At 35.2% G+C, this 27,774-nt stretch overlaps 1 protein-coding gene across 2 annotated transcripts; it reads right to left on the reverse strand.

The window, feature by feature from the left end:
• On the reverse strand, positions 1-27,774 carry LOC128995251 (RCC1 and BTB domain-containing protein 1-like). 2 transcript variants are annotated; one of them, XM_054420204.1, is made up of 11 exons: positions 27,649-27,774; positions 23,299-23,448; positions 22,402-22,613; positions 20,843-21,001; positions 17,177-17,284; positions 8,076-8,218; positions 7,347-7,435; positions 5,821-6,103; positions 3,856-3,953; positions 2,619-2,749; positions 1-1,415 (listed from the first exon to the last, which is right to left on the reverse strand). In XM_054420204.1, exons 2-11 carry the CDS (start codon positions 23,393-23,395, stop codon positions 1,275-1,277), a joined length of 1,461 nt encoding a protein of 486 aa, XP_054276179.1. In that variant the 5' UTR covers positions 23,396-23,448; positions 27,649-27,774; the 3' UTR covers positions 1-1,274. The 2 variants fall into 2 exon arrangements, with proteins under 2 accessions (XP_054276179.1, XP_054276178.1); XM_054420203.1 differs by having other exon boundaries at positions 27,429-27,774.

Here is a 27,774-nt window from a genome sequence, read left to right on the forward strand (position 1 = left end):
TAGTAATCTCTTTATTGCAGGAATGTCTTATTATCCAAAGTAAATGCTATATTATGATGGTCACTTCGCTTAGGAAATATGCAACTCACTCCTAATTTAATTAGAGATCAATTTAAATGATATAGATTATATGAAAGCCCACATTAAAAAACTATATAAAAATTAAAAACACAAATTAAGTTCCGTAGGATTTTGATTCTCTGGTAGCAGAACGGCTAAATAGGGTAACACAAAATTCAAAATATGATACCTATGTTAAAAATCATCAAATGAAAACCTATTCAAAACTTAAAATTGTTTTCCATTGAAACCACGTTTTTCCTGTTTTGACACGTCATAATCATGAATTGTATAAAAAATAGCCAACAAAGTAAAAACTTCACTTCTGTAACCTTAAAATTGAAGTTAAAAACAATACTTGTCCAATCAGGCACGACAGACCTCCATTCACACCATGACTAAAACTTGGGAGTCAGGAGAACTATGCTGGTATAAGGCGTAGATGAACTGTGTGGTATGCTGGACACAAAAACTAATCATGAAGCACAGTAAGTGAAAGTGCACCCTAAGCAATAAATTGTTTCGTTGTATGTCTATTAACTCCCAAATGACCATTCTAGCATATTTCACTCATTTCAATTGAACAAAATATTTTATTGTTTATCAGTGAGATGTAAACTATAGGTTAGAAGTTTAGTAGTTGCAAGGAATATGTGTGGGAATACGTGGAAAGTGTAGATAAAACAAGTAAGAAATGTAAGTTAAATAATAAGTTAATTATCACAGACTGAGATTCCATCATTAAGTCTTGCACTTGGAGCCATAAAATAAAACATTTAAAACAAATAAAACCTCTAACTATTGATTAAACTAGACATCCCATCATCCCCTTGTTAAAAAAATTTCATCGGTTTTTCAATCAAAATGGAAGTTGTTGATGTGTAAGCCACGGACAGATTGTGCTGATATAAATTAATAATTTCTATCAAATACACTAGGTAACTCTTTTACCAAGTTAAACTATATGTAATGGAATGACTTATATAGGCTATGGTATGGCAGCTGTAGCAACTGTTATCGACTTGGTCAGCAGCAAAAAATAAGGTTGATAATACAATTTTGACACTAGTGCACTCTGTGACTGGCTCACTTGACTATGCTCTTTTTTAATAAAGAATTGGCAACAGCTGGTTCATATAGATGGGATGTCTACTTCAGTAACTAAAAATCTTAGATAACACTTAAAAAGCCTAACCACTGAGAAATTGGGTTGCTTATGATTTAAAAGCTTGAGCCTTAGCAGCCTTGCGTATGAAGTCTTTGGCAATTGCATCATCCAACTCTGAGAATCCCTGCGACATTATCACAGCTGTCATGTGGTTGAGGGTGAATTTGAAACAGAAATCCTCCAGCTCCTGAAAAGAAAAAAATAGGTACTAAAGAAAATATTACATTTCTTATGGTGCAAGGAAAACCTTCAGACACAGAATGTCATTCAACACGTTGTATGTATTTAATCTTTCTGTTCTACATACTAACTGAATTGCCTTGCTATTGACTTTTTGCAGATGCCAATTAAAGGATGTGTATTCAGTGTTTAATTGACGGATGACCTTAGTATAGAGATAAGAGTTCTAAATGAATAACAGAGCTGGGTGACTAAAAGAGTGATTTGATTTAATATGCACTAGAGGTCATCCAGTGGTCGAAAACTCAACTAAAAATTTGAAATGTACAGACTTCTCTATTTTAACCACACACTGTAAATAAAACATGTGTTTGGAATTTATTCCATTTGTTTTGATTTTTTGTTTATGTTTCGTTTATATTGTGTCACCAGCAAGGCAACCCATAAGGCCCATGTTAATTAATTTAAAATTTTTAAATAATTTTTTGTGCTTTTTTGAGCCTAATTTAATTTATAAAGGGATTCTGCACATCTAGAGGAAAATATCTTTCCAGCAGTATGCGTAGATTTTCCCTGCGATGCACACAAGCTGAGAAAAAAGCTTTTAAAGAAATATGCTTGCCTATTAATATACACGGAAAGTAAATAAAGTAACGTCTTATAACACTTAAAACATATATTTACGCTTATACTGTTACTCACAAGACGGTAAATATACAAAAAAGGTGGTAAGTGGTGATCGATTTCGATTGGGCACTCCAATCATCATCAGACCCAATAGGTGTAAATATATGTTTTAAGTGTTATAAGACGTTTCTTTATTTACTTTCCGTAAATTTAATAACACTTACGATGCTGATCAAAAAGTTAAGTTTTTGATGAGTTTTTAGCTTTTGTGTGAAATTACTTTCTTGGAACTTCTCTCCTTATGTGAGTTAGTTACGATACCTTCAACCTTAATGTTTACCAAACAATTTTAAATTCCAGGATTACAGTTTTATGTAAATAATTATTTTGAAATCCAAAATCAAAGCTGTTTTTGTTTTGTAGCCAATGAACCACTTTAACAGAATTAAATCTCCACAAACGTCTCTGCTTTAAATGAGACCAACCGATGATAACTTCAGAATAGTTCTACCATCTCTGTAGTTTCAAGTATTATTTTATTTATTATCTTATACATTAAAAACAAATAATGTGCAGAACTAACTTTAGCCTGGTAAGAGATAGCTGTTGAGTAGAGCATTGCTGCGTTTTCCACTGTTATTCCTTGGGTTATGATCTGTTCACAACGCTGTTTCAGATGGAATTCACAATATGAATTGGCCAAATCCAACAATTCTGAAAGATTCAGACATTTAATTAGCCATATTCAATTTTATTAGTCACCAGTAAATGTAATTGACATAATGTATTGTCTGTGGTTATTTAACCCAAAAATAACCCAAAAGGAAAAGTATCCTTAGTCAAGGGGTTTATCTATGTATAAATATTACAATCTATATACAGGGTGTCTCACCTAAAGTGAACCAATAGCTAAGCTAGTTGTTTAGGAGTTACAGCATGTTACACCTAAGAAAAAATGGCTTGTGGTGTACATTCTGCATCCTATATTGCTCCAAAACGAGCAAGTTTGGGGAGAAAATGCATAGAATAAATAAACCTTAAAATCGCATCTAAATTCTAAAAATTCATAAAAAATGTTTAAAATAAAATATTGATTCTGGGGTTACAAAAGTGGCCACCATTTACAAAAATTGCAGCTAACTTTAATATTGGAACACTGATATTTATAGAATGTAGATGTGATTTTAAGACTTTTTTGTTCTTTTCATTTTTTTTCTCAAAACTTACTTGTTTATGAGCAACAGGATGCAGAATGTACACCATAATCCTTTTTTCTTAGGTTCTTAGCTGGAGGAAATTGCCTCTCCCTTGAAAATCTGTGCAAAAAATGTTGATCTGGTACAGTACCAGCCTCAGTTGTAGCTGGAACTTAACAGAAACAAACCCCTAAACCCAATTGATCTCTAAACATTCAACTATTTAAAAATGCTGATAGTTAATTTAAAGAAGTTAAATTTAACTCATGAAGAAAGGTCGTTTACCTTCTTTAAATAGAAAGAAGCCCTGAGTTAATTTAAGTTGTTAATGAAACAAGTGGTGGTTCTAGAACCTTATCAAGGAGTTCCCACACCCCCAGGATTTTTTGCCATTCCCCTAGAAAATTTGGTATTTTAAAGCCATTTGGTGACTTTCTAAAGCCATTTTGAACGTCTAGAACTGTATCCAACCAACAACGGTTACGTTTTTAGCACTAAATGTATGGTCCAATGGGGGGGGGGGGGTGGCTTTGGCCACTGTATCGCCCCCCCCCCCCTGGAACCGCCACTGATGAAACGTAACAAATACTTGCTAATTCACTCAATTGATTCAGAAACACTTACTCAGTGCAGTTTCAGGAGGCAAATCAACTTGATCTGTATATAAGTACTGAAGAAAAGCTTTGTACACAGGGTAGGAATACTGTGTCATCTCTAGCACTCTGTAAAATACAGAAAAGGTTTGCATTTTACAAAAATGAAATTGATAGTTTGTTCGTTTTGATTTAACCTCAAAAATTTACTAGTGAACATTGAACACACATCACACTCACTACTGCCAAAAAGGTTCATCCTCAAAGATATTTCAACATACCTCAACCGCTTCTAGCTAAAAAATTCCAATTGTTGGCCTACATATTTTTGGTCGAGTTTTCGACCGCTGGACGACCTCTAGTTGAAATAATTGAACAGACTTGTAAAGGGGATTTTTTATGTGTGCATACACTGTGTAACTGTATGCACTGTATGTATGTATGTATATGATTGTCATTGTTTGGGTTTTTATGACTCTTAAGCCAACTTAAGGTGAACTAAAGGTGAGCCCAAGAATACCGCTGTCCCACCATAATCTGAGACTTTTTGGCAGTCTTTTTCAGTGGAAACAAAACAAGTATGTATTATATGAATCCTTCTCCATCCTCAATCTTGCATTAATTGTCATTGTAGACTCTAATTTTAACAGATTACATGTACTGTTTCATACTTTTTTTAAATTTTCTCATATGTTCTTACCGTAAGATATGCTTAATACTGCACTTAAAATATGGCGACATATTACCTTGATAAAATGCATTAAGAAAATACCCCCGCCGCAGCAAACCTGCAGACTAAGCGAATTTCCATTAGCCTGATAGGATTTCACATTAAAATGCCTCCTTAAAAATATCATATTTATTCCCTATTTAAATAGAATTAGTTTAACGAGTAGGGCCTACTTAGGTTTGCTGCAACAGGGAGGGTAAAAAGGTGTTTTTTTATGTTAAAAGTTTAGTAAGAAATAAATGTATTTTCCAAATTCGATCAAAATATGTTCATAAACAAGTAAACTACAACAGTTGACTAATTCTCCATAAGAATAACATGGGGATTTTAAATTTACAATTTTTTGGAATTTTCTCTATAACCATTAGGCGCACAATAACGCTTCAATATACTAAATTATTTGTTTTTTTAAGCTCTACAAAATGGTTTGGAAATAAATTGTAAATTTTTGTGATTTTAGGGTCAAAAATGGGAAAAACCTATTTTTACCCCATAAAACCCCCCATAAACCCCCGTTCCCATAGTCCGATCATGCTGGTTCGCGAACTCGATCGAATAAATGTAGGTTTACACGTTTGTACCAAATTTCATCAAAATCGGATCATTTTTGCTCGAGTTATCGTGCTGACGGACACACATATATATATATATATATATATATATATATATATAAATATATATATATAAATATATATATATATATATGAATTTGAACGGATGGTGTTTTTGGCCTCTAGGGACCTCAAAACGAAAAAATAAATCGGTCCCGGGTCCAGGTCTTACCATGAGTACTACGGTAATAGCTTATTCCCTATATGGGAAATTCACTAAAAACAATGATGATAATACAATATATTTTTAGCAATCACAGACTCTCCTAGCCATATCTATTTGCTACATTATCGATGGCTAACTGTATCTTCATAATGGCCAAAACATCACACACAAACATAGAGTTTTAAAATATGAATCGATTAAGTCAATTTTTTCAGATATTTTATAAGATGTATTCAGGCTTTTGTTAAATATTAGCAAAAGTAAAATTTGTTTAATATTGAAAAGATTTAAGCCCACTGTACATGTAAGCCTGTTTTTCCTATCAAAAACTAAATCAAATCTATTCCGACTTAGAGCTCTTTACCAAAAATTCCTAAATATTTCATAGACAATTTCAATGTTTGAAAATAAAACACAAAAAAAATCCGTTTCAAATCGATAAAACAATGAGGTCCATCGCCAATAGTAGGGAAAAAATTCTACATTTACTTTTGACTATTGGCGTCCCAGTGTTCTTGAAACATGTTGTTGAAGTGTTCGCAGCGTATCTTGAGTATTGATTTGTGAACATAGATGGGCTTGTCCTCAACCATGATAGTGAGGTCACTGGTCTTCTCGTCATCAAACGCCATCTTGAGGCTGTCGTTGATGGACGTGCCTCGCTCACACCGCACTGTGACCGGATGCCACAATACAGCCGGGTTGGCACAGCAAGCAAACACCTCGTGTAATGAGGTGAAGGGGGTCGACGTAGGATCACAGACAGTCTGGCCTGGGATCAAATGATTATGTCTTTATAGAAAAGTTCTTTTTGAAGATTATAATACTAAACACTATTCTATTCTATAAAAATGATAGAATAAAAAGACAGTTTTTAGACCAAAAGTAACGATCACAGTTTTATGTTTGGAGTTTGAATTATATTCAGAGTTATAGAAATGTAAGCTCATCAATTATAGTGACTATATAGTAAGCAGGGTGACAATGGTCAGGGACGTTGCGATTTCACCAATCTTTCAAATGTTCGGTTTGCTACTGTATCGGAACTGCAGTATTGATCCCACTAGGATATCACAACAAAAGTATCGAAAACGTAAGTAAAGAATAAATCAATAAAAACAGTACTATCGAATTAATTTTATTTGTTAAGTTATAAGCCAAGAACAACTTAAAATTTTGTCACTGTAGCTGATGTCTATTTACAAAATGACTTTAAACAACTTTTGTGGGACAAATAATTTTTTTAATTTAGTATTTTTTGTAGACTCCGCTAAAAAACAAAAAAAAAAACAAAAAAAAACTATAATACAGTACAATAATAACACAGTTTTTAATGCATGTCTGAATAAACCGATTTTTCTAAATTTAGAGTGCTTGTAATTTAGAAGCTATGTATACATTACTATAGGTGGCACGGAAAGACCTAGATCCGTAACGGTTTTACTTTTTCATTTTGAGGTCTCCAGAGGCCAAAACCATTATTCGTTCAAATATATACTTTATTTTACTTTACTTTTTCAATGAACACAAGCACGGATACACTGCCTGGTAGGAGGACAACGGACCCAAGATCAAGACTGTATATAAAATTGTATATATACCTGTGTTGTGTATACCTGTTGTGTTCACCTGTGTGTTAGAATAAGAAGAACATGGCATAAATAGAAGTGTAAGATACACCGACTTTCACTTATCGACCCTTACCACCCTTGATAAGGCCTATTGTTCTGGAGAAAACTTCATCACATACTGTTAGAGATACATTTGCAGATATACTTTGGCCAGTCTGGTATATAGAATACTAGCTGAGTACCTGTCCTTCGTACGGGGTCGGCTTATAAGTATGAAACGCTTTGATTTCCCAATTTTGTTAGTGTTTAAATTTATCCAACTTTATAAATAATATTTTATTCACAGTTTTAATTGCTTCTGTTAGTTTCTGACCACGATTGCGCTAAAAATTTATTGGTAAGTTTTGTAAAATTTGTTTACTAGTTATATTAAAGATTGCTCACCTCTACACTGTCCCCACATATAGACTGTACAGTTCTGAGTCATAGCAGCAGATATATGACCATAATGTGTTGCTGCTATCTCCACAACTCTGTGATAAAACAAGGTACATTACAATGGAGAAAAAAAAAAAATAAATGTCGACAGCTATTAAATTAGCAACAATTTAGTAAGGGTATTAATTCCTTGAATCATTGATTCATTGATCATATTCATAAGTCATTGATTGATTCCTTGATTTCATTCATTCATTTGAATAATATTAGTCAAAGGCATATTTTTGGAAACAAGATCTGGTAAATGGCATGTCCAGTAGGCCTACTTGGTTCAGTACCATATGAATGATTTTTGACCATGAATGAGACCCCTGATCACTTGGTTATCCTCAAGTTTTTTTATATGAGACGGAGGGCTCTCTTATTTTATGAAGGATGTCAATGGGTAGATGGTCCAGTAAACAGTCAATAGATGATCCAGGAAAGCTGTTCATTACCCCTGTAATAATGAGGCCAGCAAACCTTAAAACTCCCACCGAACCTTTCATCGCAGCATCAGTTTCCATCTTGGGCCACGATGCAAACAAGCAGTATGCCATAGCAGCAGGCTGCTGCCATAGCCTATTGACAATTACTTACTGTCCAATCCCGTACAAAGTTCACGTCCAATTAACAGACTTTTTCCCGGTTACTTAAGTTTACGTCCATTCCCAGTTGGCTAGACACCCTCATTACCTGCCAATGTCAGCAGCTATAGGAGTTGGGCTGCAAGAGTTGGACTTGTTCCCACTGGCTAGTTGTCCGTGTGTGTTGGCACCCCAGGCATACAGTGTTCCTTCGTCAGACAATGCTAGTGTGTGAGCGTAGCCACATACCACCTGATACACACAGAGTATAATACAGAGTGAATTCTGTCTATAGGGGCCAAAATAGGAAGGATTATAGATAAACCTACTTAAATAATTGGGCTATTGTTTAGTTCTAAAGGTTGTAACAATTTAATTCAATTCTCAATGCTAGGTATGAGAATAAATAAGCACTGGAAGTAGCAGACTGATGGTCCACTGGGCTAGAGGTTGGGTGTGATTTGCTAAAATAATCAATTTGGCCATACATTCATTAATGCAGCCTGCTTAGTTAAAACAAAACAACTGCTTGAGTAACTGTGTTGAAAAGGATTCGGCGACCAGAAGTGTGACTTATGACTGGGGATGTGTCAACGGTATCAAGAATTGATCATGAAGAGCCGATGCTGATACTGATACCTGACAGTGGATAGTAAAAATTTAAATTCAAGATTCAATCAAGAAAGTTTGATATTTTAATTTTTAATTTTCTGCAAAAAGTTGTTACATTAAAAAAAAGCAAAGAAAGAAAGGTAAGCGGAGTATTTGTTTGCATAAACACACACACACACACACACACATACGGGGTTTTACCGCATACTCGCAAACACCTAATTGTGGCATCTTTCAAACTGCGGCCACCAGTAGATGAAGGAAGGTGGTAGAAACATGTGTGCATCGATATTTTTAATGAACACTCCATTTTAACATCTAACATTCCAGTTTTTAATTGTGGCACCTTGCCACAAACCGGTATATATCAACAGTGTGTGGACAGGATGCCACTAATGCGTTGTAGCGCTTGAGCGGTGTGTTCGCCCCCCCTACTTCTCGCGTGCGCTGTTGCCAGTTCTCCGTTCTAGTTCCTTCATTCCGTTCTGTATTCATGTGGCTATGCCCTAGCCGCTGTAGCTCATTGCCCGAGCTCCTCACGTCGTCTTTTATTAGTGTAACGATTTTTTACATGCAGTTTTTTCCATGCTCCAATAATTTTGAAAATTTAAAGTCAATGGACCAAATGAAATGTGAGGATTACATAAAACTACATGCTATGTCGTTGATATTTTATCGTCACATTATATGTATGGTTTACGAACTTAGATACTTGGATTAAAGGCCTTAATGTGCTGGGTAAATTATCAGTTTCATGGGAATATACAAGAAATTTACCTTAAAATACGCAATAAGAGTGACTCCGTTTTTTCTGTATGCATATAATTAATTCATGGTAATGCAAAAGTATGTGTAACGAATTTTTCACCACACTTAGATGTTTTAGCTGTTTTACATACGTTAATTGGTGGCTGAAAGTTATGTTTTCCTGACCATGGCAGCTGTCATCGTCATATAGGGGCCAAGCAGGCGTTTACATCCCTAGGACCGCAAAATCATTTGTTCGCTTATTTACTTAAAAGATTAATGTATATTAAATGCACAAGCTGTATCCATGGCATTGCAATAATAGACTTGTTTTAGACTGCCAGTGCAAGTCCGAGGAACGGAGGATCGTGGATCAGATCATACCGGCGCATCAGCATAGCTTATCTAACTGTTCGCGGAAAATTGTTATCTGTATCACTGTTGCTGTCAAAACGTATAATTTGTAGATTAAATTTGAATTAAATATAATTAAACTATCATAACCTAACCAAAGTAATCAAACTTGCTGATAATGATAAACTCGAATGAAGGTTTACTAATCGAAAAATAGCTCTGTTCTAAAAATAAAATTAAAAATGTCTCAAATTCAATTTTACAATCTTTTAATTATAAAATTAAACTGTCATAACCTAACCAAACCAACCAAACTTGCTGATATGAAAAAAATTGTTGACAAAAAGTTAGTGCTCCCAGTGGGATTCGAACCCGGCACCATCAGATTATCAGCCCGACACGCTATCCACTACACCACAAAGGCTCATGACTCAGTTCGGTTCAGTATCGTTGCAGTAATGGTTGACGTCACGCCATCGGCACTGAGCGGTGGTGGGGGGTTTTTCGATCTGATCCACGATCCTACCGATCGGCCGTTCCTAGGAGTTGCACTGGCAGTCTAGATGCTTATTGTTTTTTGTCACAGCTGCCTCGACAACTATTTATTGTTATTTTTGATTTTGCTGATTCCTCAAAATATTTCACATAAATAAGAGGGACGTTATATTGCAAAACATACTTGGGTAAAAAATAGCGTTCGTACCACGAGCCAAAATGGGTTTGCAGCTCTCGATCGTTTCACGTTCTCGAATTCATCTCGAACTTAAAACCCGATCTAGAGTCGGCAAAACCTCGCTTTCGGCCCTAGGTACGAAATATACTATTTTACGGTGGATTAAGAGACCCAAATATTCTCACCCCGTTGCGAAGCACGGGCAGAAACACTATAGTTAATTATAAGATTATAAAGTCTTTACTGTTTTGTCTGTACATTGCGTAGATTCATGAAGTGTTTGGTTATTTCTACGTTTTATATAATAATAAAGCCGAAACGAGTCTTATGTCAATATCTGTACGTTTGTTTGATTGTTACTGTCATTGTGTCTGTAACGCCAAAATTCCAATTCACGTGTCCTACCTTGGGAAAACTAGAGTACCATTCATGATCCAAATAGTTTTGTAATTGTTAAAATAAATTTATCAAGTTTGATCAAAATATATCCATAAACAAGCAAACTACAACATTTTTTTCTTTATAAGAATAACAAGGGAATTTTAAATTTACAATTTTTGAATTTGTCCTGTTACCAATAACCGTACAAAAACACTTTGATATACTAAATTATTTGTTTTCTAAGCTATTTAAAAAGGTCTGGATATAAATTGGGAAATTTTGTATTTTTAAGGTAACGTTTTTCTCCATTTCATATATTAGTAACAATATGTATAGTATCAAATTCAGTAATAACATTGACTACTGTATTTAAACCTTAACACAAGTGTTTATATAGTCAATGAGGCTACTGGTGCTACCGCTGATGGCTTATGCATGTGTACGTTAGTAGCTAGCAGACAATTTGCCAACTAGGAACATGAAATCAGCTGTTCCCCGTCCTCACTGTCGCGGTTGCTCGCCTAGCATGTCAACAGCTGACTGCTGTAAAAATTGGATGAGGCGACAGTAACTTTTTCTTGTACGCTTCTTTACCATTACATCTGCCAATTCAATTTAGTCCTAAAAAATGTATACACATCTCTAAGGTTTGTTGCCAACTAACAAGCAATTCAAATAATAAAAAAAAAAAAAACTATTGTTAATCATCCCTGCAAAACTGCTAATAATTCATGTTCAAATTTTCATCAGAATTCCGTTAGTTTAAATCAACGATCACATAAGACCAATAGATGGAGCACGTCTATATAACTAACATACAAGCAGTTGAAGCCAGGTCCACCATCTTAGTGCAGGTTAGAAGTGGTAGATGCCAATGAAAACGGCACCAAGACTCAATGTCCAGCTTCAAAATAACTTGACATTTAGCCTATTTAGACTAAAGGTAAATCGTTGAAACTTTGTATAAAAGATGTCAATTAGTCTAGGACACTATTGGTTCTAATTAAAAGCTCAAAAGTTTATATTTTCTATTTTAGATCTTGAAATAAAGTCGGTACTTTTAAATGAGTTTTAAAATATGACATAACAAAGTTCGTCGGCTGCTACTGTTTTTATTTCTTCGTCAGGTAAGTAAAAAAACGGTGGATTTTGTGGCTAAAGAGCTCAATTTTTTTGATCATATTTTTTTTTAATTTTTATAAAGGAGAGTTGTATAAAGAGTTTCAGAAACCATCTTGTGACTTTGAAAATTTTTACATTGTAAACCAAACGCCAAACCTTTATCACACTTTAATACGATATAGATACATATATTATTAATTAATTTTTCTTTTGCCCAAAAAGTTTTTGTAGTTAATTATGTAAACTAACTTTTTCTAAGATACGGTAAACGCTAGAAAACAAATTAAAAGCGTATTTTAAAGGCCATTGTTCAACCGTCATGAATTGTTACATACCAACCTTTAGGGCCCATTGGTGACATTGGGGGGTGGAAGTCTAAATTTAGTTCATTACAATTACGTCAATGACCTTGAGCTCTGCTAATAAGATGCTGTGGTATGGTGGCGTTTCGGGGAGAAGGGTAAAATTATTGTTCATGCTTACTCATTCGCTCTTACCCACAAACAAATGTATTTCAAGCCTAAAATGAAGAATGTAGATCTAACTTCTACATTCGTTTGGAAAACGTCAGTAAGAGGCAAGTCTAGACTGTTCCTATATCTGCGTGGTCCATCACAAGTTACTTTCTTTACTTCTTTTTTTGTAGGCCTAAGCCTATGTGTCGATTATGTATCTTGTGCAATGTAAAATGAAGATGACGTTGTTCAAACTAAGATATAAGTTTGGACTTCCTTGTGTGACCAAAATGGTTGCCTACAGAGCAACAGAAGAATCCACCATTTCTTATAAAATTAGTTTTATCGACATTTGCAGACAGTTTTATATAATTGTTTTTAAGGAAACCCAAAATCTATTGGCTATCATAAATTAATATGATTTGAACTTTTTGCCTTATACAAATGAAATACCATGTGCATATTGGTCCTCTGGTCCTGTTAATACAATTTTTTGAAGGGTTTCTTTTATAATTTAAAATTATATCATTGCACAAGCATTTTCAAGGACTCTCTGCAGTTTTGCGTACTCTTGCAACTACTAATTCAAGAATCAGTTTGATGACCGATTAAAAATAATGTGTTGATACGTTATAAAAATTCAACTGTTAAATATCATAGTTTTTGAGGGTGGGACTGGAAATTTAGACTATATTAAAGATTTGCATTCATAGTAGAACATTATAGAATTTAAGTAAACCAACAGAAAAAAGATTGTTTAAAATTTTCAAGTTCATTTTAGAACAAACTGTTTGCTCCGCCTCCCAGTTAACTGAGAATTTCAAGAAATAGAAACATATTAAATAAATAATAAGTGAAGTTAAATATATCCCATAGTGTTTTTAAAAAACATTACACAAACTTCACGGATGCCAATATACTTCTAACCATACTAGGAATTTCCTAAAATTGATATTGTATGTTGAAATAGTATGGTGAAATTGTATGTTGTTTATCTATCTATCTATTCTATTCTATATTATATTATATACTATTACTAGCTGACCCGGCGAACTTCGTATCACCTAAGTTATAGGTTTCCCCTAAGACAGACCGATGGAAAGAAAGTACCGTTACGTTTAATTTTCAAGATGATCTCGTTCGCATCGCTCAATCACGTCCTGGTTGAAGTTCGTTCGCTACGCTCACTCACCTTTGGATTGGAGCTCGTTCGCTACGCTCACTCACCTTTGGGTTGGAGCTCGTTCGCTGCGCTCACTTGCCTTCAGGTTAGCTCGTTCGCTACGCTCACTCGCCTCCAGGTTGAAGTTCGTTCGCTACGCTCACTCACCTTTTGGTTGCAAATTAGCTGTTGTCATAAATGTAAAAGAAATAATAGTGCTGCACCCTGTTGGTAATCCTTGTAACTTTAATGCTATTGAACATCATAGAACAGAACCAACTTGTTTAATTGAAACAGCTGTTAAGATTCATTAATTCCATTTCTCATAAGGTTAACATGGGAAACTCCAGAGCCACTGGGGCGGAGCCCTTTTAAGAATTTCGAAACGGGAAATAGTTTACGTCCGATTCGCATACCTACAGAATTTACACACCAAATTTCATAACGATCGGTGAAGTCGTTCCGGAGGAGTTTGCAGACAAACACTGTGACACGAGAATTTTATTATTTATATTTATATTTATATTATATTATATTATATTATATTATATTATATTATATTATATATTAGATAAAGAAGAGGGGGTGTCTGTGTGTGTGTTTGTATGAGCTAATCTTAAAAACTACTGATCCGACTATGCTCAAATTGCACACAAATGAAGCTACAGCTCCGAGGATACATATAGAACTATTACCGCTTCGATATTCACCTAGGGCTTTGCCCCATGGGCTTTCAAAAATCTGAGATAAGAGATTTAAAAGTAAATATTGATTGATGGTATCCATGGTAACAAAGAACAAACCTAGTAAGTTTAAAAATGTAAACAAGCAGAACTAACTGTCAAATTGATTTTGATTTCACAATTCAACACAGCTGGTTCAAACCTTATTAAATACTGCACGAATATTAGAACAGAGAGGGTAAGGATTATAAATTTAAAATAATGATGTCACTAGCCTGAACGTAAACATTATTTAACATTACCTAAAGGAGCTCTCAAACCATATGTTAATGTAATTTCATTATTATAGGATTGTTTCAGTTACAGTACTTCATTTGTTTATGATCTAACTATACTGAGTCTGTTATAATATTTGTGAAATGTTGTAATAATATTTATTTATTTTTATAATAATTCATTGTAAAAGAAATCATTCGATGGATATAGGAAATAATCAACATTCTATATTGCCTTATCAACCTAGGCCCTTATCCTGAGTTATGAGGTATATTCTTTTGATTTATTTGTTTGTAAACAGTAATATAATCCCCCTGCCCCAGCAAACCTATAGACTGAGCGAATTCCCGTTTGCCTGATTATAATTTCACTAAAATATGTTAGAAAATTGCCCTGTTAACATGTTTGGAACTATTGTGATAGGTTTTCGTTTACAGTGCAAACCATTAAACACATTCTTTTATTATAGGTAGGCTATATGTGTGCTACACTATAGGATACCGTATAAATTAAAAGACTATATTTTCTTAAACCGTTTCCTCTCCCATCACTGCAATGATCATTTTCTACTTATATGCCAACCCCGTACGAAGGACGGCTATTCTACTAGTTATTAATAAAGTTGAGAATACTAAAGGTTCTACAAAACAAAACATTGAATAATAAAAATACATTTGTATGAAAGTAACAGATAGATTGACAAAATTGTAAAACGATTGTATAATATCTAACAATATCAAATCATTTACAGTATCACGGTTACAACTTTTAAACTACTCTTGTTATGACTCAATGTTAACCTCTTTAGGACCTTTCATTTTATGCTTTTGTTAGTGGGGACTGGTTAAAACACCACAGTAGGTTTTACAAATATGATTGTGAGATGATATTATAATCTGAACTAGATTATGCGTGTTGATAATAATATGTATTTTAATTTAAGTACTTTAATTGATTCGGTTATATGTTTACCTCATATAACATTTGAACATGGATTGAAACATTAGATGTCTTTGGAATACTCTGAGAGTGAGAAGCAAAACATAACTTTCAGCAATGATGCATCGAAATCTACCTTTGCTGAGTGATTCAGAAATGTAATTGTAAAATATTTTGTCAACATGACTAGAATGTTAAAAAAAAATAGATGTATCAGCACGAAATAGTTTGCAAGATAAAAAAAATGCAGTCTAGGACAACTTATATAGCGTTCTAACCTCAAACATTGTTATTGTTTCAATGTACAAATTCAATTGATACAAAATAACTACGTTACCAATTTTATGTTTGTAAACGAAAATCAATTTTTTAATGGTGGCGTAGTAGCTATTTACATTACAAGTGTAGTAAGAGCGTTTTTACTTCACACAGGTGAATGTTGTGTTGTACTCGCTTCCGCTCGTTGCATAATTCACCTAATGATGTAAACACGCTCTTGCGTAACGTGTAATGTACAAGATTTTACCTGACCCGACAATATACATGGGTTTACGTACAATATTTTTCATTATCCATTTCACTCATCTTCTATCAGTAACGTTCTTTTACTAACAAAAGCTAGGTTAGGTAGGAAAATACTTTAAAGCATAACAATAACATTCAAGCGCACAGCTGATTTCTAGCGTTGAACGTCGTTGGCTCCATAGAGTTATATTTTTTAAGTTAAGCATTCAATGTTATTTAAATGGGTTTCTTTACATCACCAAGTGAGTTTTTGATACTTTACATCACTCGAGAAGTAAGGAAGTTGTATACATCACGCTTGGGATAGGGAAGTTTAAATGGCGGGTTAGGTAAAATCAATTTAAATTATTATTTACTACACAAATTATTTGTAATGTAAAACATTGTTCACCACTCGGAGCAAAAGTATATTATTTATGGTACTTAAATTGTTTTATAGTACGTGGCAGTACAGTAGTATTATTAGTTTATTAGTTGCTTGTTGCACTGTTCTACACACTGCTCAAGCTCTACAACTCATTAAGTGGCATCCTGTTCACACACTGTTGATATATACTGAATTGTGGCATGGTGCCACTATTTAGAGTGTAGGCTGGCGTGAGAATTGGCAACGTAGCATTAGGAAAGTTATAGTTCCGGCGGACGGCGCGAGGCGCGCTAGCTACCTGTATGGTTTCGTGTCCCACAGTTCGGTGTGTACCTGCGCTACTTAAACTCACATCAACGAGTTCAAAAATACTCAATTGTGGCATGTGATGTTTAAACGACGTAATAATGCTGGAAAACCTCAAAAATGATCGAATTAGCTGTGGCACCCTGAAAAAGGTGCCACAATTTTTGAAGGTGCCACAGTACGGCCGTGTGCCTGTGAAGGATGCCACTATTCGGTGAATACAAACACACACACACTGTTAGGGTATGAAAAACCTAAATGTTAAAACAAAACATTATTTTCAGCGTAAGAAAATGCAGAGATATTGCACATTAAACTATTCAATGTCAGACAACTGGCAACCGTCTTGCCGATACTAAATTGTTATACTGATTCTAGATTCTAGTTTCATACACGTAATTCATCTCAACTCATAATTAATTGTTATTATCTCAAGCTTTTAAATGCATAACCATGGGAATTACTGGGTTAAAAAGGAACTATAACAACCCAGCCTGCAGCATGTTGTAAAAATAAGTACTCTGTCCAAACAAGTATTAACACTTTCTTTCAATGACGTTTCATTTCAACATCTAGCTTAAAATCAAAATGCAAACACTTTGACTCACCTTAACTATAACAGTGTTTGCTAATCCAGTAACCTTGGTGGGGCTTTGTTGATTTACACTGTTTCCAATACCAAGTTGACCACTTCCATTGTAGCCCCAGGCATAAACCTAAAACAGGTCAGAAATAGATGAACAGAACAGAGCCAAATAAAGTAAGGTAATTTTGGGCAGCATTAAAACAGTGATTAGAGAGTTAGTAAGCCAAATGAAGTAGGGAGCCAAATAAAGTACAGTAACGTAATTTTAGACAGCATTAAAACAGTGTTTACAGGGTTAATACTAGACTTTATACTTTTATTTTCCTGTCTAAACCAATTCAGTAAGATTCACACTAGTGTGAATTTTAAAGACAGTAAAAAGTTGTGAAATTTTTAATCCATCCTAATGATTGATAATTGATAAAAATACATTTTTGGTGCTATGTAATATTTTATTATTGTTTGAAATAATCTAGAATCCTTTAAAAATAACTTGCAAAGCGGACGGAGACTGTTGCATTGTTGTGGCAGACTTGTTGTGTTGCAGACTTGTTGTGGCCGCATGCTTCGGCATGCACTACATCTAACCTCCAGCACAGAAAACGTACTACTATAACCCAGAATGCCAACCGCATGGTAAAAAGCATTAAGCGGTTTGAGAGAGCTTTGCCTGTCAATCCGTAGGCAGCGCCACCAGCGTTGCTATGCTATTGCATGGCAACGCTGGTGGCGCTGCCTACGGATTGACAGGCAAAGCTCTCTCAAACCGCTTAATGCTTTTTACCATGCGGTTGGCATTCTGGGTATAGTAGTACGTTTTCTGTGCCTCCAGCGGTCACGTATTACTAAAGCTGCCATATCTAAGTTAATATTCATCTAATCTTAAAGATTAAGGTGTCAATTGATTTGTAATTAAAATTTCTTAAAAAAAGTTATTCTTGTAGTTTTTTTGTAAACTCAATGGTTTTTGAGTTATTTAAGAAACAAAATTTTAAATGACCGAAATTTTGTTTTATGAATTTTAAAATTATTCCTAATTTTTTTGTAGCTTTGTCTATTTGTCATAAATGTTTTTTGCAAAGTTTCAATTTCGTATCTCTTACCACTTTTTAGAAAACAATCGATAAGCGAAAAAACAAAATGGTGGCTGTGTAAGTAACTAAGAACTTCCGGTCAATTTAAATATGATATTTTGATTTGTTTCTTACCCAGGAACAATACCCTAAAATATCCGACAAGAATTCTGAAACACCCTGTATATAAATACATAAAGCAAGTATAAGTTATGTTTCGATTAAGCCTATGCCTAAAAGTAACCTATTAATCATTCACTAGTGTACTAGTGTACATGTTCCTCGAATTCGAGCAATTGCAAAGCATTACAGAAGTTATTTCAAAACTAATAACAAGTCATATTTACAATGATTTTAAAAGAGTCAACTCGAAGATTACCGATGTGTAACTCATGGAGATACTCACGATGTCTATAATAGTAATCAACATTTCCTGTAAATATTTTATCATATTTCATAACCTGGTATTGTTTTTTAGTGTTTTGTACAAACATTTCCTGACTTATACCCGCATAAGGTTGTCCACGTTTATCTTCGTTATTGATAAACATATGCATGGTACCACTCTTATCGCCAGCAGGAAGTTTACAAATTTTAGTCATTCTTTAATAAAGATAAAATATTTTTTCATCACCTTCCTGGACTTCAAGGACTTCCTGTTGTCTCTCACAATTTGATTTGTTCAATTGGCATACTTTTGGTTAGTTGCAATAACGTTAATTATATTTACCTGAGAAAATGCAGAGTTAAAGACCTCATCAGTTGGTTTTTGTTTCCCTTAGCTATATATGAATAATAGTTAAATGCCTTCAATAAAAATGTTAGTAAGGATTTCTTGGATATTTTAATAGGCTATTATTCTAAAATCACTTGACTTTTATGGAAACATAGATTAATGTCATTGTGTACCAGATTTATTTAGCCTTAGAGGGCTTTCCTCTGCAATGATCACAAAGTTAAGGCCATGTTTCGAACTAAAAATTTTAGCACTTCGGCTAACATCCTCGTTCATTGTTTGTAGGAATCTTCATCTTGTAGGTGTTCTTAATTATATAGGCTAATAACGATCATAACTTCTTTAAAAAATATTATCTCTATTTCTTTTACTCAGTGGCGTTCTATGACTTTTTATGTTTCCATAATTTGCAAATGAGTTCTTTCAAAGATTTAATTTTTAAAGATTTCATTTTTGTAGGACGCATATCTTTGAATTGCAGCTTAAATATTAACAGCAATTAAATATCCAGCTGATCATAATGTAAATAAATATGTTCTTCTTAAGGATAGCATGGGAATTTTAAAAGCCACTGGGGCCGAGCCCAAGGGAATTTTTGAAAAATGTAAGGTCAGTTTGAAAATCTACATGACACACTCTTTCCAATAGTTATTTTGTTGGTGTCAATGATTAAAATCGGTTAAGAAATGGCAGATGAGTTCAACCAGCAAATTTTGTGTTGGCGTATTTAATTATATAGATTTTTATCAACTGTTTTGTCCCTTGTTTACAATCTGACTGTTACTAAACTATCAAATGAAGGTAACCAGCTGTTAAACTACAATTAGTTCACATGTAAACGCTATTATAAATAAAGTCAATGAGCTACACTGAACCTTTGTAAGCTCTCTCTAGAAATAAAACAAAGGCTAGGGGGGCCAAGACCTAAAGGCAATTTACTTTTAATTGCCATTAGTCACTCGGAATGATTGTGCTTTAAAATTACACCTAAACCCAAGGCAAAACTAAATAAACGGGCTGTAACTCCACAGGCATGACGTCATTATAGGCGACGCAAGACATAATGTAATTTTTTTTAGTTATATTTTTGTTTTCCAAGAAAAGATTAAAACGAGCAGCTCATCACAAACGGCAAAACTCACGTCATGCCTGTGGAGCATGACGGCCTGTTTATTTAGCGTTGCCTTGCTAAACCGTAAACATTTTTACGCCATACTACACTGTTTTAACGAACTTCCCACGCAAGTATTTAGTCCAGAAAACAGCTGTTTGCCTCCAGCTTAATCAAATGGGGTTTCATTGCGTACTACTGTTATGCAATGAGTTTTACCGGACACCAATCAGCTGATTATACTGTATTTTGTTGGCAATGAGTGGTTGTAGACAAAAACATAACCTCGCTTAGAGGTTATGACTAGTGATTTTTAGTCCTTTAATTGGTGGTAATATATAAGGATTTGTAGAGATTTAGTAGTATGGCGTAAACTATCGTACGTAACTCGTCCAAAATGTGTTTACCGGACTCGTATGGTAATCCCGTACTCAACTTCGTCTCGCACGGGAACGACCACACTCGTCCGGTAAACACTTATTTTCAGGACTAGTAACGTAATATACTATTTAATATGGGTTGAAAATGGATGTAACAGAGCAAACTCGAATTATGAATTAGTATACAATAGAGCATCTCAGCTGGGAGTACGTGACTTTTGTTTCCGAGTCCGCCAATCACCAATGGATTACATTGTACTGTAGTCGTAATGATGCGATTATGAAGGCCTAGCCTAAAGTAATGTGTGAAACTGATCCGCGCGAGAGCATAGCATCTTAGGAAGTGAAGGCGAGACATATAAAAATAAAATTAAAAAGATTAAGTAACCTCTCCGTTGTCAATAACAGCAATTGAGGAGGTCTGGCCACAGGCAATGTTGACTGCTTTCTTGCCTCCAATGGAAGACAGAACTCGCTTGGGTACACTCTGGTTGGTGGACAATCCTGAGCCAACTTGACCACAGTTATTCCAGCCCCAAGCAAACACCTGCGGCAAAAGTGAAAACAACATCAATTGTATGTGATTTTGAGTGGACAAAATAGAACGTATAACTTTAAATAGTCACATTACTGAGGCCTTTTGTGGTACCTACTGTATGAATGGTCTGTGAAATTACCAGCAAAAAAAGTCTGCTTGATGAATTCATTATTTCAAACAAACAAGGGAATATTTTAACCTCTAATGCAAATGGAAGATGAGTGTAGAATGAATGGGGTGCTCAAGACACTTATGAACAACCTAATGACCAAGGATAGCTAGCTGGGTCCAGTTTCAAACTATCAAAAACCTATTGACTTTTCTCATCATCAAGCAACATATCCAGATTGTTTGGTAAGCACTAAAACATCTCAGCTATATCCAAGGTTTTTACAGTATCTTTAACCAGCAAGATAACAATAAATAAAGTTTTACAAAGCCTCTATAATATAGGCTACAACATAAACATACTTAATATATATATTATATATATATATATATAATACCTCCGCCGCAGCAAACCTGCAGACTAAGCGAATTTCCATTTGCCTGAATTGATATACAATTGAATGTATTTAATATTTTTTTCAAGCTCTACAAAATGGTTTGGAAAGAAATTGCAAGATATTTTGTTTTTAGGGTAAAAAATGGGAAAACCCCATAAACCCCTGTTCCCATGGTCCGATTATACTAGTTCACGAACTTGTTCGAATAAACGTCTAGCTGTACATTTGTACCAAATTTCTTCAAAATCTGATAATTTTTGCTCAAATTATCGCGCTAACGGACACACACACACACACACACATAGATATGAAATTGAACAGTTGGTTTTTTTGGCCTCTGGGGACCTCAAAATGAAAAAGTAAATCGGTCACGGGTCCAGGTCTTACCATGAGTACTATGATGATAGCTTATTCCCTAATTTATTTATTTAATTTATATGGGAAATTTGCTAATAGGTCGGGCATAAAAGTTTTGTCATAACCATAACAGAGAATTAAGAACTAACATATATTCAGTACATTTTGGCTGAGACAAGAAGCAGGTGGATGATACAGGTTGGACATGTACAGATATACTAAGGACTACACTTTAGTCAAAACAATATCGTCTAATAATCCTATGTTTAGAAGACCAACAAGAAGGCCAATGTTGAGATAACGAGGATTGATCAGAAAGAACCTGAGAAGACTTGAAAGAAGGGAAGAAGAGACAGCAGAGAGCAAAGCGGATGTCTTGAAGGCTTGTTTTGATGAGATAAAGTATCATCTTCTTGGTTACTACCAATAGCCACAGTAGGCCTAGTAAGTAAGCAGTCAGTAAGTAAACCATCTTGTGAACTTACAACTGTAACACATAATTTGAGATATTTAAATACTCTATAACTAATTTTGCTATACACTCACTTCCCCATCAGAAGAAAGAGCCAATGAGTGATGACTTCCACAAGCAACCTCGATGATGAATTTACCCAACAAGTTGGTGCTGACCAGAGTAGGAATAAGGACTTGGTTAGTCGTACCGTTGCCAAGCTCGCAATAACCATTGTGGCCCCATGTGTATAGTTCTCCACTTTCCGTAAAAGCTACAACGTGGGGGCCACTTCCATAGCTAAAACCTAAAAAAGTTGTTGAAGATTTAAGTTTATACAACCTAACCCCTGAACAGTTTTAACTTCTGCTAAAAAAAGTGGAATATAAACTTTTGAATAGTAAATAATACTGAATAAATAATCTGAGGAGGCCTTTAATTCAAATTATTAATCAAATTAATACACATTAGTGCATAAGTTATGGACAATTTTTTACACACAAGTAAGATGTCCTAGAAAGCAAGTGATGATTAAAGCCAAAAGGTAAAGTAACATTTTAAGGGTTGATTTTTTGGCTTAGACCATATTTTGGATGTCAATCTTTCAAATTGAGGTATTTAACTAGGTTTTCGATACCATCGAGATCCATGAATGATGGCCATATAAAGTTAATCACTGATTGCACATCTGCAAACTTATTCAGGCCTAACCACACAAATGGGTAGGTTTTTTTAATTCATAAAATGAACTCATTGAAATTTAAGAAAATCCAATGAGTTCTTAGGTTTTCAAAAACCAATCTACAATAACACAGTACCATCCACTTAAAGCACTTGCTCTGGCCTTACCTTACATATACTGTTGTGGATCCAAGCAGCCTGTTGGTGACGAATAATTTTTTAAAACCAGTTTAGGCTAGCTAGGTTAAGTTGTGTGATAAGTTTAAGTAACCTATAATAATAAGTGAAATCATCCTAAATTGACAACTTACCAACAACCTTTTTACCAGATAAAACTTCAATTTTCTGAGGTGTGAGAGTGCTCTGAAGATTACCTAGACCCAAACAACCAGCAGTGTTGGGACCCATGGAAAACACTTCATCGTCTCTTGTAATTAACAGCGCTTCATTTCCCAGGCTGCCTGAAAAACAACAGAGAAATTTAGTCATACAAAATAGCCAATTATTGGCCTATAACTCGATTTAATAAAATGTTTCCATAATTTAAGTTAGTAGGCCTAGCCTACTTAAGTTAGACCTTTGGATACAACTAGACATTCCATCCCCATGTTTAAGCTGTCGTAGGTTTTTAATCAAATTTGTCTTAGTTCATGTGCGCCACTTACAGATTGCGCTGATCTAAGTAAATTAATGATTTCTGTTGAATACACGATGGTTTTTACCGAGTCAAACTGATGGAATGACTTAAGTTATTACATATGAGCTATAATAAGTCAATAAGCGGGCATAGAAAACGGTGCCTGCTGGAAATTCTCTAGGTGTGAAGTTAGCGTACCCACGTTGTATACTTAGGCCTATGCCTTATAACTTTTTTATATTTTGAGAACTAGCCTAACTTAATTAAAATATTGGGGAACAATCGAGAACTAACGATTGATCCTATAGATGTTTGCATTTTTGGTCAGAAAACGGTGCCCGCTGGAAATTATATAGTTGTGAAGTTAGCGTACCGGTACCCACTTTTTACGCCTCGTAACTCTTATTTTTCGAGATTCAGCGAAAATATTGGGGAACTAAGTTATCGAGAACTACTTAACGATTGGTATAACCAAAAGTGGATACGCTAATATGGGTACGCTAACTTCATGGACATCCTCAGAAATGCAAGTTAACCTGTTTAAAACAGAAATACAATTTTGTCAGTAGGAATAGTCAACTTGTGTGAACCTGGCAATAACTTGGCAATAACTAGTGCGCGCGCCCGATAATATCTATTGCTGGCCGTATTGCGGAGAAATACGTCCGCGAGCAATATTACCGATGATGCCAACAGATAGAGGACACTTTAACGGACACGACAGTATCAATATCATGTACCTGGGGGATAAGTTAGGGGGGGTAAAACCAGCAATAAGTTGTGAGCGCGCCCGATAAAATCTATTGCTGGCCATATTGCGGAGAAATACGTCCGCAAGCAATATTACCGATGATGCCAACAGATAGAGGACACTTTAACGGACACGACAGTATCAACATCATGTACCTGAGGGATAAGTTAGGGGGGGTAAAACCAGCAATAAGTAGTGAGCGCACACGATAAAATCTATTGCCGGCCGTATTGCAGAAAAATACGTCCGCGAGCAATATTACCGATGATGCCAACAGATAGAGGACACTTTAACGGACACGACAGTATCAACATTATGTACCTGGGGGATAAGATAAGGGGGGTAAAACCAGCAATAAGTTGTGCGCGCGCCCGATAAAATCTATTGCTAGCCGTATTGCGGAGAAATACGTCCGCGAGCAATATTACCGATGATGCCAACAGATAGAGGACACTTTAACGGACACGACAGTATCAACATTATGTACCTGGGGGATAAGTTAAGGGGGGTAAAACCAGCAATAAGTAGTGCGCGTGCCCGATAATATCTATTGCTGGCCGTATTGCGGAGAAATACGTCCGCGAGCAATATTACCGATGATGCCAACAGATAGAGGACACTTTAACGTACACGACAGTATCAATATCATGTACCTGGGGATAAGTTAGGGGTGGTAAAACCAGCAATAAGTTGTGAGCGTGCCCGATAAAATCTATTGCTGGCCGTATTGTGGAGAAATACGTCCAAGAGCAATATTACCGATGATGCTAACAGATAGAGGACACTTTAACGGACACGACAGTATCAATATCATGTACCTGGGGGATAAGTTAGGGGTGGTAAAACCAGCAATAAGTTGTGAGCGCACACGATAAAATCTATTGCCGGCCGTATTGCAGAAAAATACGTCCGCGAGCAATATTACCGATGATGCCAACAGATAGAGGACACTTTAACGGACACGACAGTATCAACATTATGTACCTGGCGGATAAGATAAGGGGGGTAAAACCAGCAATAAGTAGTGTGCTTGCCCGATAATATCTATTGCTGGCCGTATTGCGGAGAAATACGTCCACGAGCAATATTACCGATGATGCCAACAGATAGAGGACACTTTAACGTACACGACAGTATCAATATCATGTACCTGGGGGATAAGTTAGGGGGGGTAAAACCAGCAATAAGTAGTGCGCGCCCGATAAAATCTATTGCTAGTCGTATTGCGGAAAAATATAAGCTGAAGGAGTGCGATTTTCGGAAAACGCCTAATAGGGTTTTGTAGAGAATTTAATTCCCGTTCGCAAAGATTTCTTCAAATCTTTTCTAGCTCTTACCGTTTTCAAGCTATATCCGTTTTGGAAAAAACGTTTTCAGAGGTCCGTCATTTTGGATTTTTGGCGGGGTTAAAATTTGAAAATGGGACTTTTGCAAATTTCGCCGTTAATATAAGATCTTCTACTACAATAATACCAAGTTTCAAGTCTCTAGCACGTTTCTAAAGGGTTCAGATGAGCATACTAAAGTCGGCCACTTTCAATGTTATTCTCCATAAGAATAACATGGGGCTTGTAAAAGTGGTAAAAAAACCATTAAATTTGGACATTAAACGTAAGTTTTGTGGGTTAAGGAGTAAAGATACAAAAAAACATTAAATGAGTGAAATTTAAAGTAAATTAAGGAGAGTACAGAGCATTAATAATATGTGCAAAAAAGAATTGTTTAAATATGAGAAAATAGCGAAAACCGTAAAACATTTGAATAAAATTTACAAAATTTTGAAAGTAGGGCGTTTTTTGAAGCTGAAGGAGTGCGATTTTCGGAAAACGTCCATTAGGGTTTTGTAGAGAATTTAATTCCCGTTCGCAAAGATTCTTTCAAATCTTTTCTAGCTCTTACCGTTTTTGAGCTATAGGCGTTTGAAAAAAATGTGTTTTTTCGTTTTCAGAGGTCCGCCATTTTGGATTTTTTTGGGGGGGGGGGTTAAAATTTGAAAATTAGGTTTTTACGAATTCCACCGTTAATGTAAGATCTCATACTACAATACTACGCAAATTTGAAGTCTCTAGCACGTTTCTAAGTGGTTCAGGTGGGCACACAAAAATCGGCTATTTTTAATGTTATTCCCCATAAGAATAACATGGGGGGGAAACCCTTAATTTCGGGGGGGTTAAAATTTAAAAATGCGACTTTTTGAAATTTTCCCGTGGGTTTAGGCCCAAGAACTACAAGTGTGCGAAATTTCAACTCCTTAGCACCTCTAGAAGTGGTCTAGAATTTGTATACCTGAGTCAGTTGCATATGCGGCTGAAGGTAAGACATACATATGCTCGAAAACGGTAAGAGCTAGAAAAGATTTGAAAGAATCTTTGCGAACGTGAATTAAATTCTCTACAAAACCCTATTAGGCGTTTTCCGAAAATCGCACTCCTTCAGCTAATATTTTTCCGCAATACGGCCAGCAATAGATTTTATCGGGCGCGCGCACTACTTATTGCTGGTTTTACCCCCCTTAACTTATCCCCCAGGTACATGATCTTGATACTGTAGTGTCCGTTAAAGTGTCCTCTATCTGTTGGCATCATCGTTTATATTGCTCGCGGACGTATTTTTCCGCAATACGGCCAGAAATAGATTTTATCGGGCGCGCGCACTACTTATTGCTGGTTTTACCCCCCTTAACTTATCCCCCAGGTACATGATCTTGATACTGTCGTGTCCGTTAAAGTGTCCTCTATCTGTTGGCATCATCGTTAATTTTGCTCGCGGACGTATTTTTCCGCAAAACGGCCAGCAATAGATTTTTAAAGGCGCGTGCACTAGTTATTGCCAAGTTATTGCCAGGTTCACACCAATTGTATTAATTATTTATTATTAGGCTAAGTTAACTAATACAGTATGAAAGATAAATGTATTAAGTAATTAATCATTAGGCAGAAAATATTTTAGGCCTAGCCAATTGGTAAAGCCTAAAAGAATGTACTAACACTTAATTTCCAACCATTAACCTCAACTTGCTTATGAGTAGCTTAGCCTAGGTTTATTTTACATACCAAACACACATACAGTCTTGACGTTTGCCATAAAATTTGAATCAAGTAAGCTGAAGATATTCCACTTGCTTAGTTCCATATTAGGTCTACCGGTATTTAGCCGAAACAGAATTTAAGTTGCGAACTTATTTTATTAAATAAAAGTTAGTAACAAAACAGTTAGCCTACTAAGTTAGGTAATAACTGATTCTATCAATAATTTCAATATAGAGACACCTACCTAAACTTTTATTAAGCAAGGTAAGTTTACTACTGTATTGATCATTGATCTATTAAATAAATTGCTATTTTTGATGATATGACGATAATGGAATAATGGATAATGATAGCCTAGTTGTTGTTTGCT

The sequence above is a fragment of the Macrosteles quadrilineatus genome, unplaced genomic scaffold, assembly GCF_028750875.1.
Source record: "Macrosteles quadrilineatus isolate MER2022 unplaced genomic scaffold, UCM_ALF_1.0 Scaffold_5__1_contigs__length_97177068, whole genome shotgun sequence".
Taxonomy (NCBI): domain Eukaryota; kingdom Metazoa; phylum Arthropoda; class Insecta; order Hemiptera; family Cicadellidae; genus Macrosteles; species Macrosteles quadrilineatus.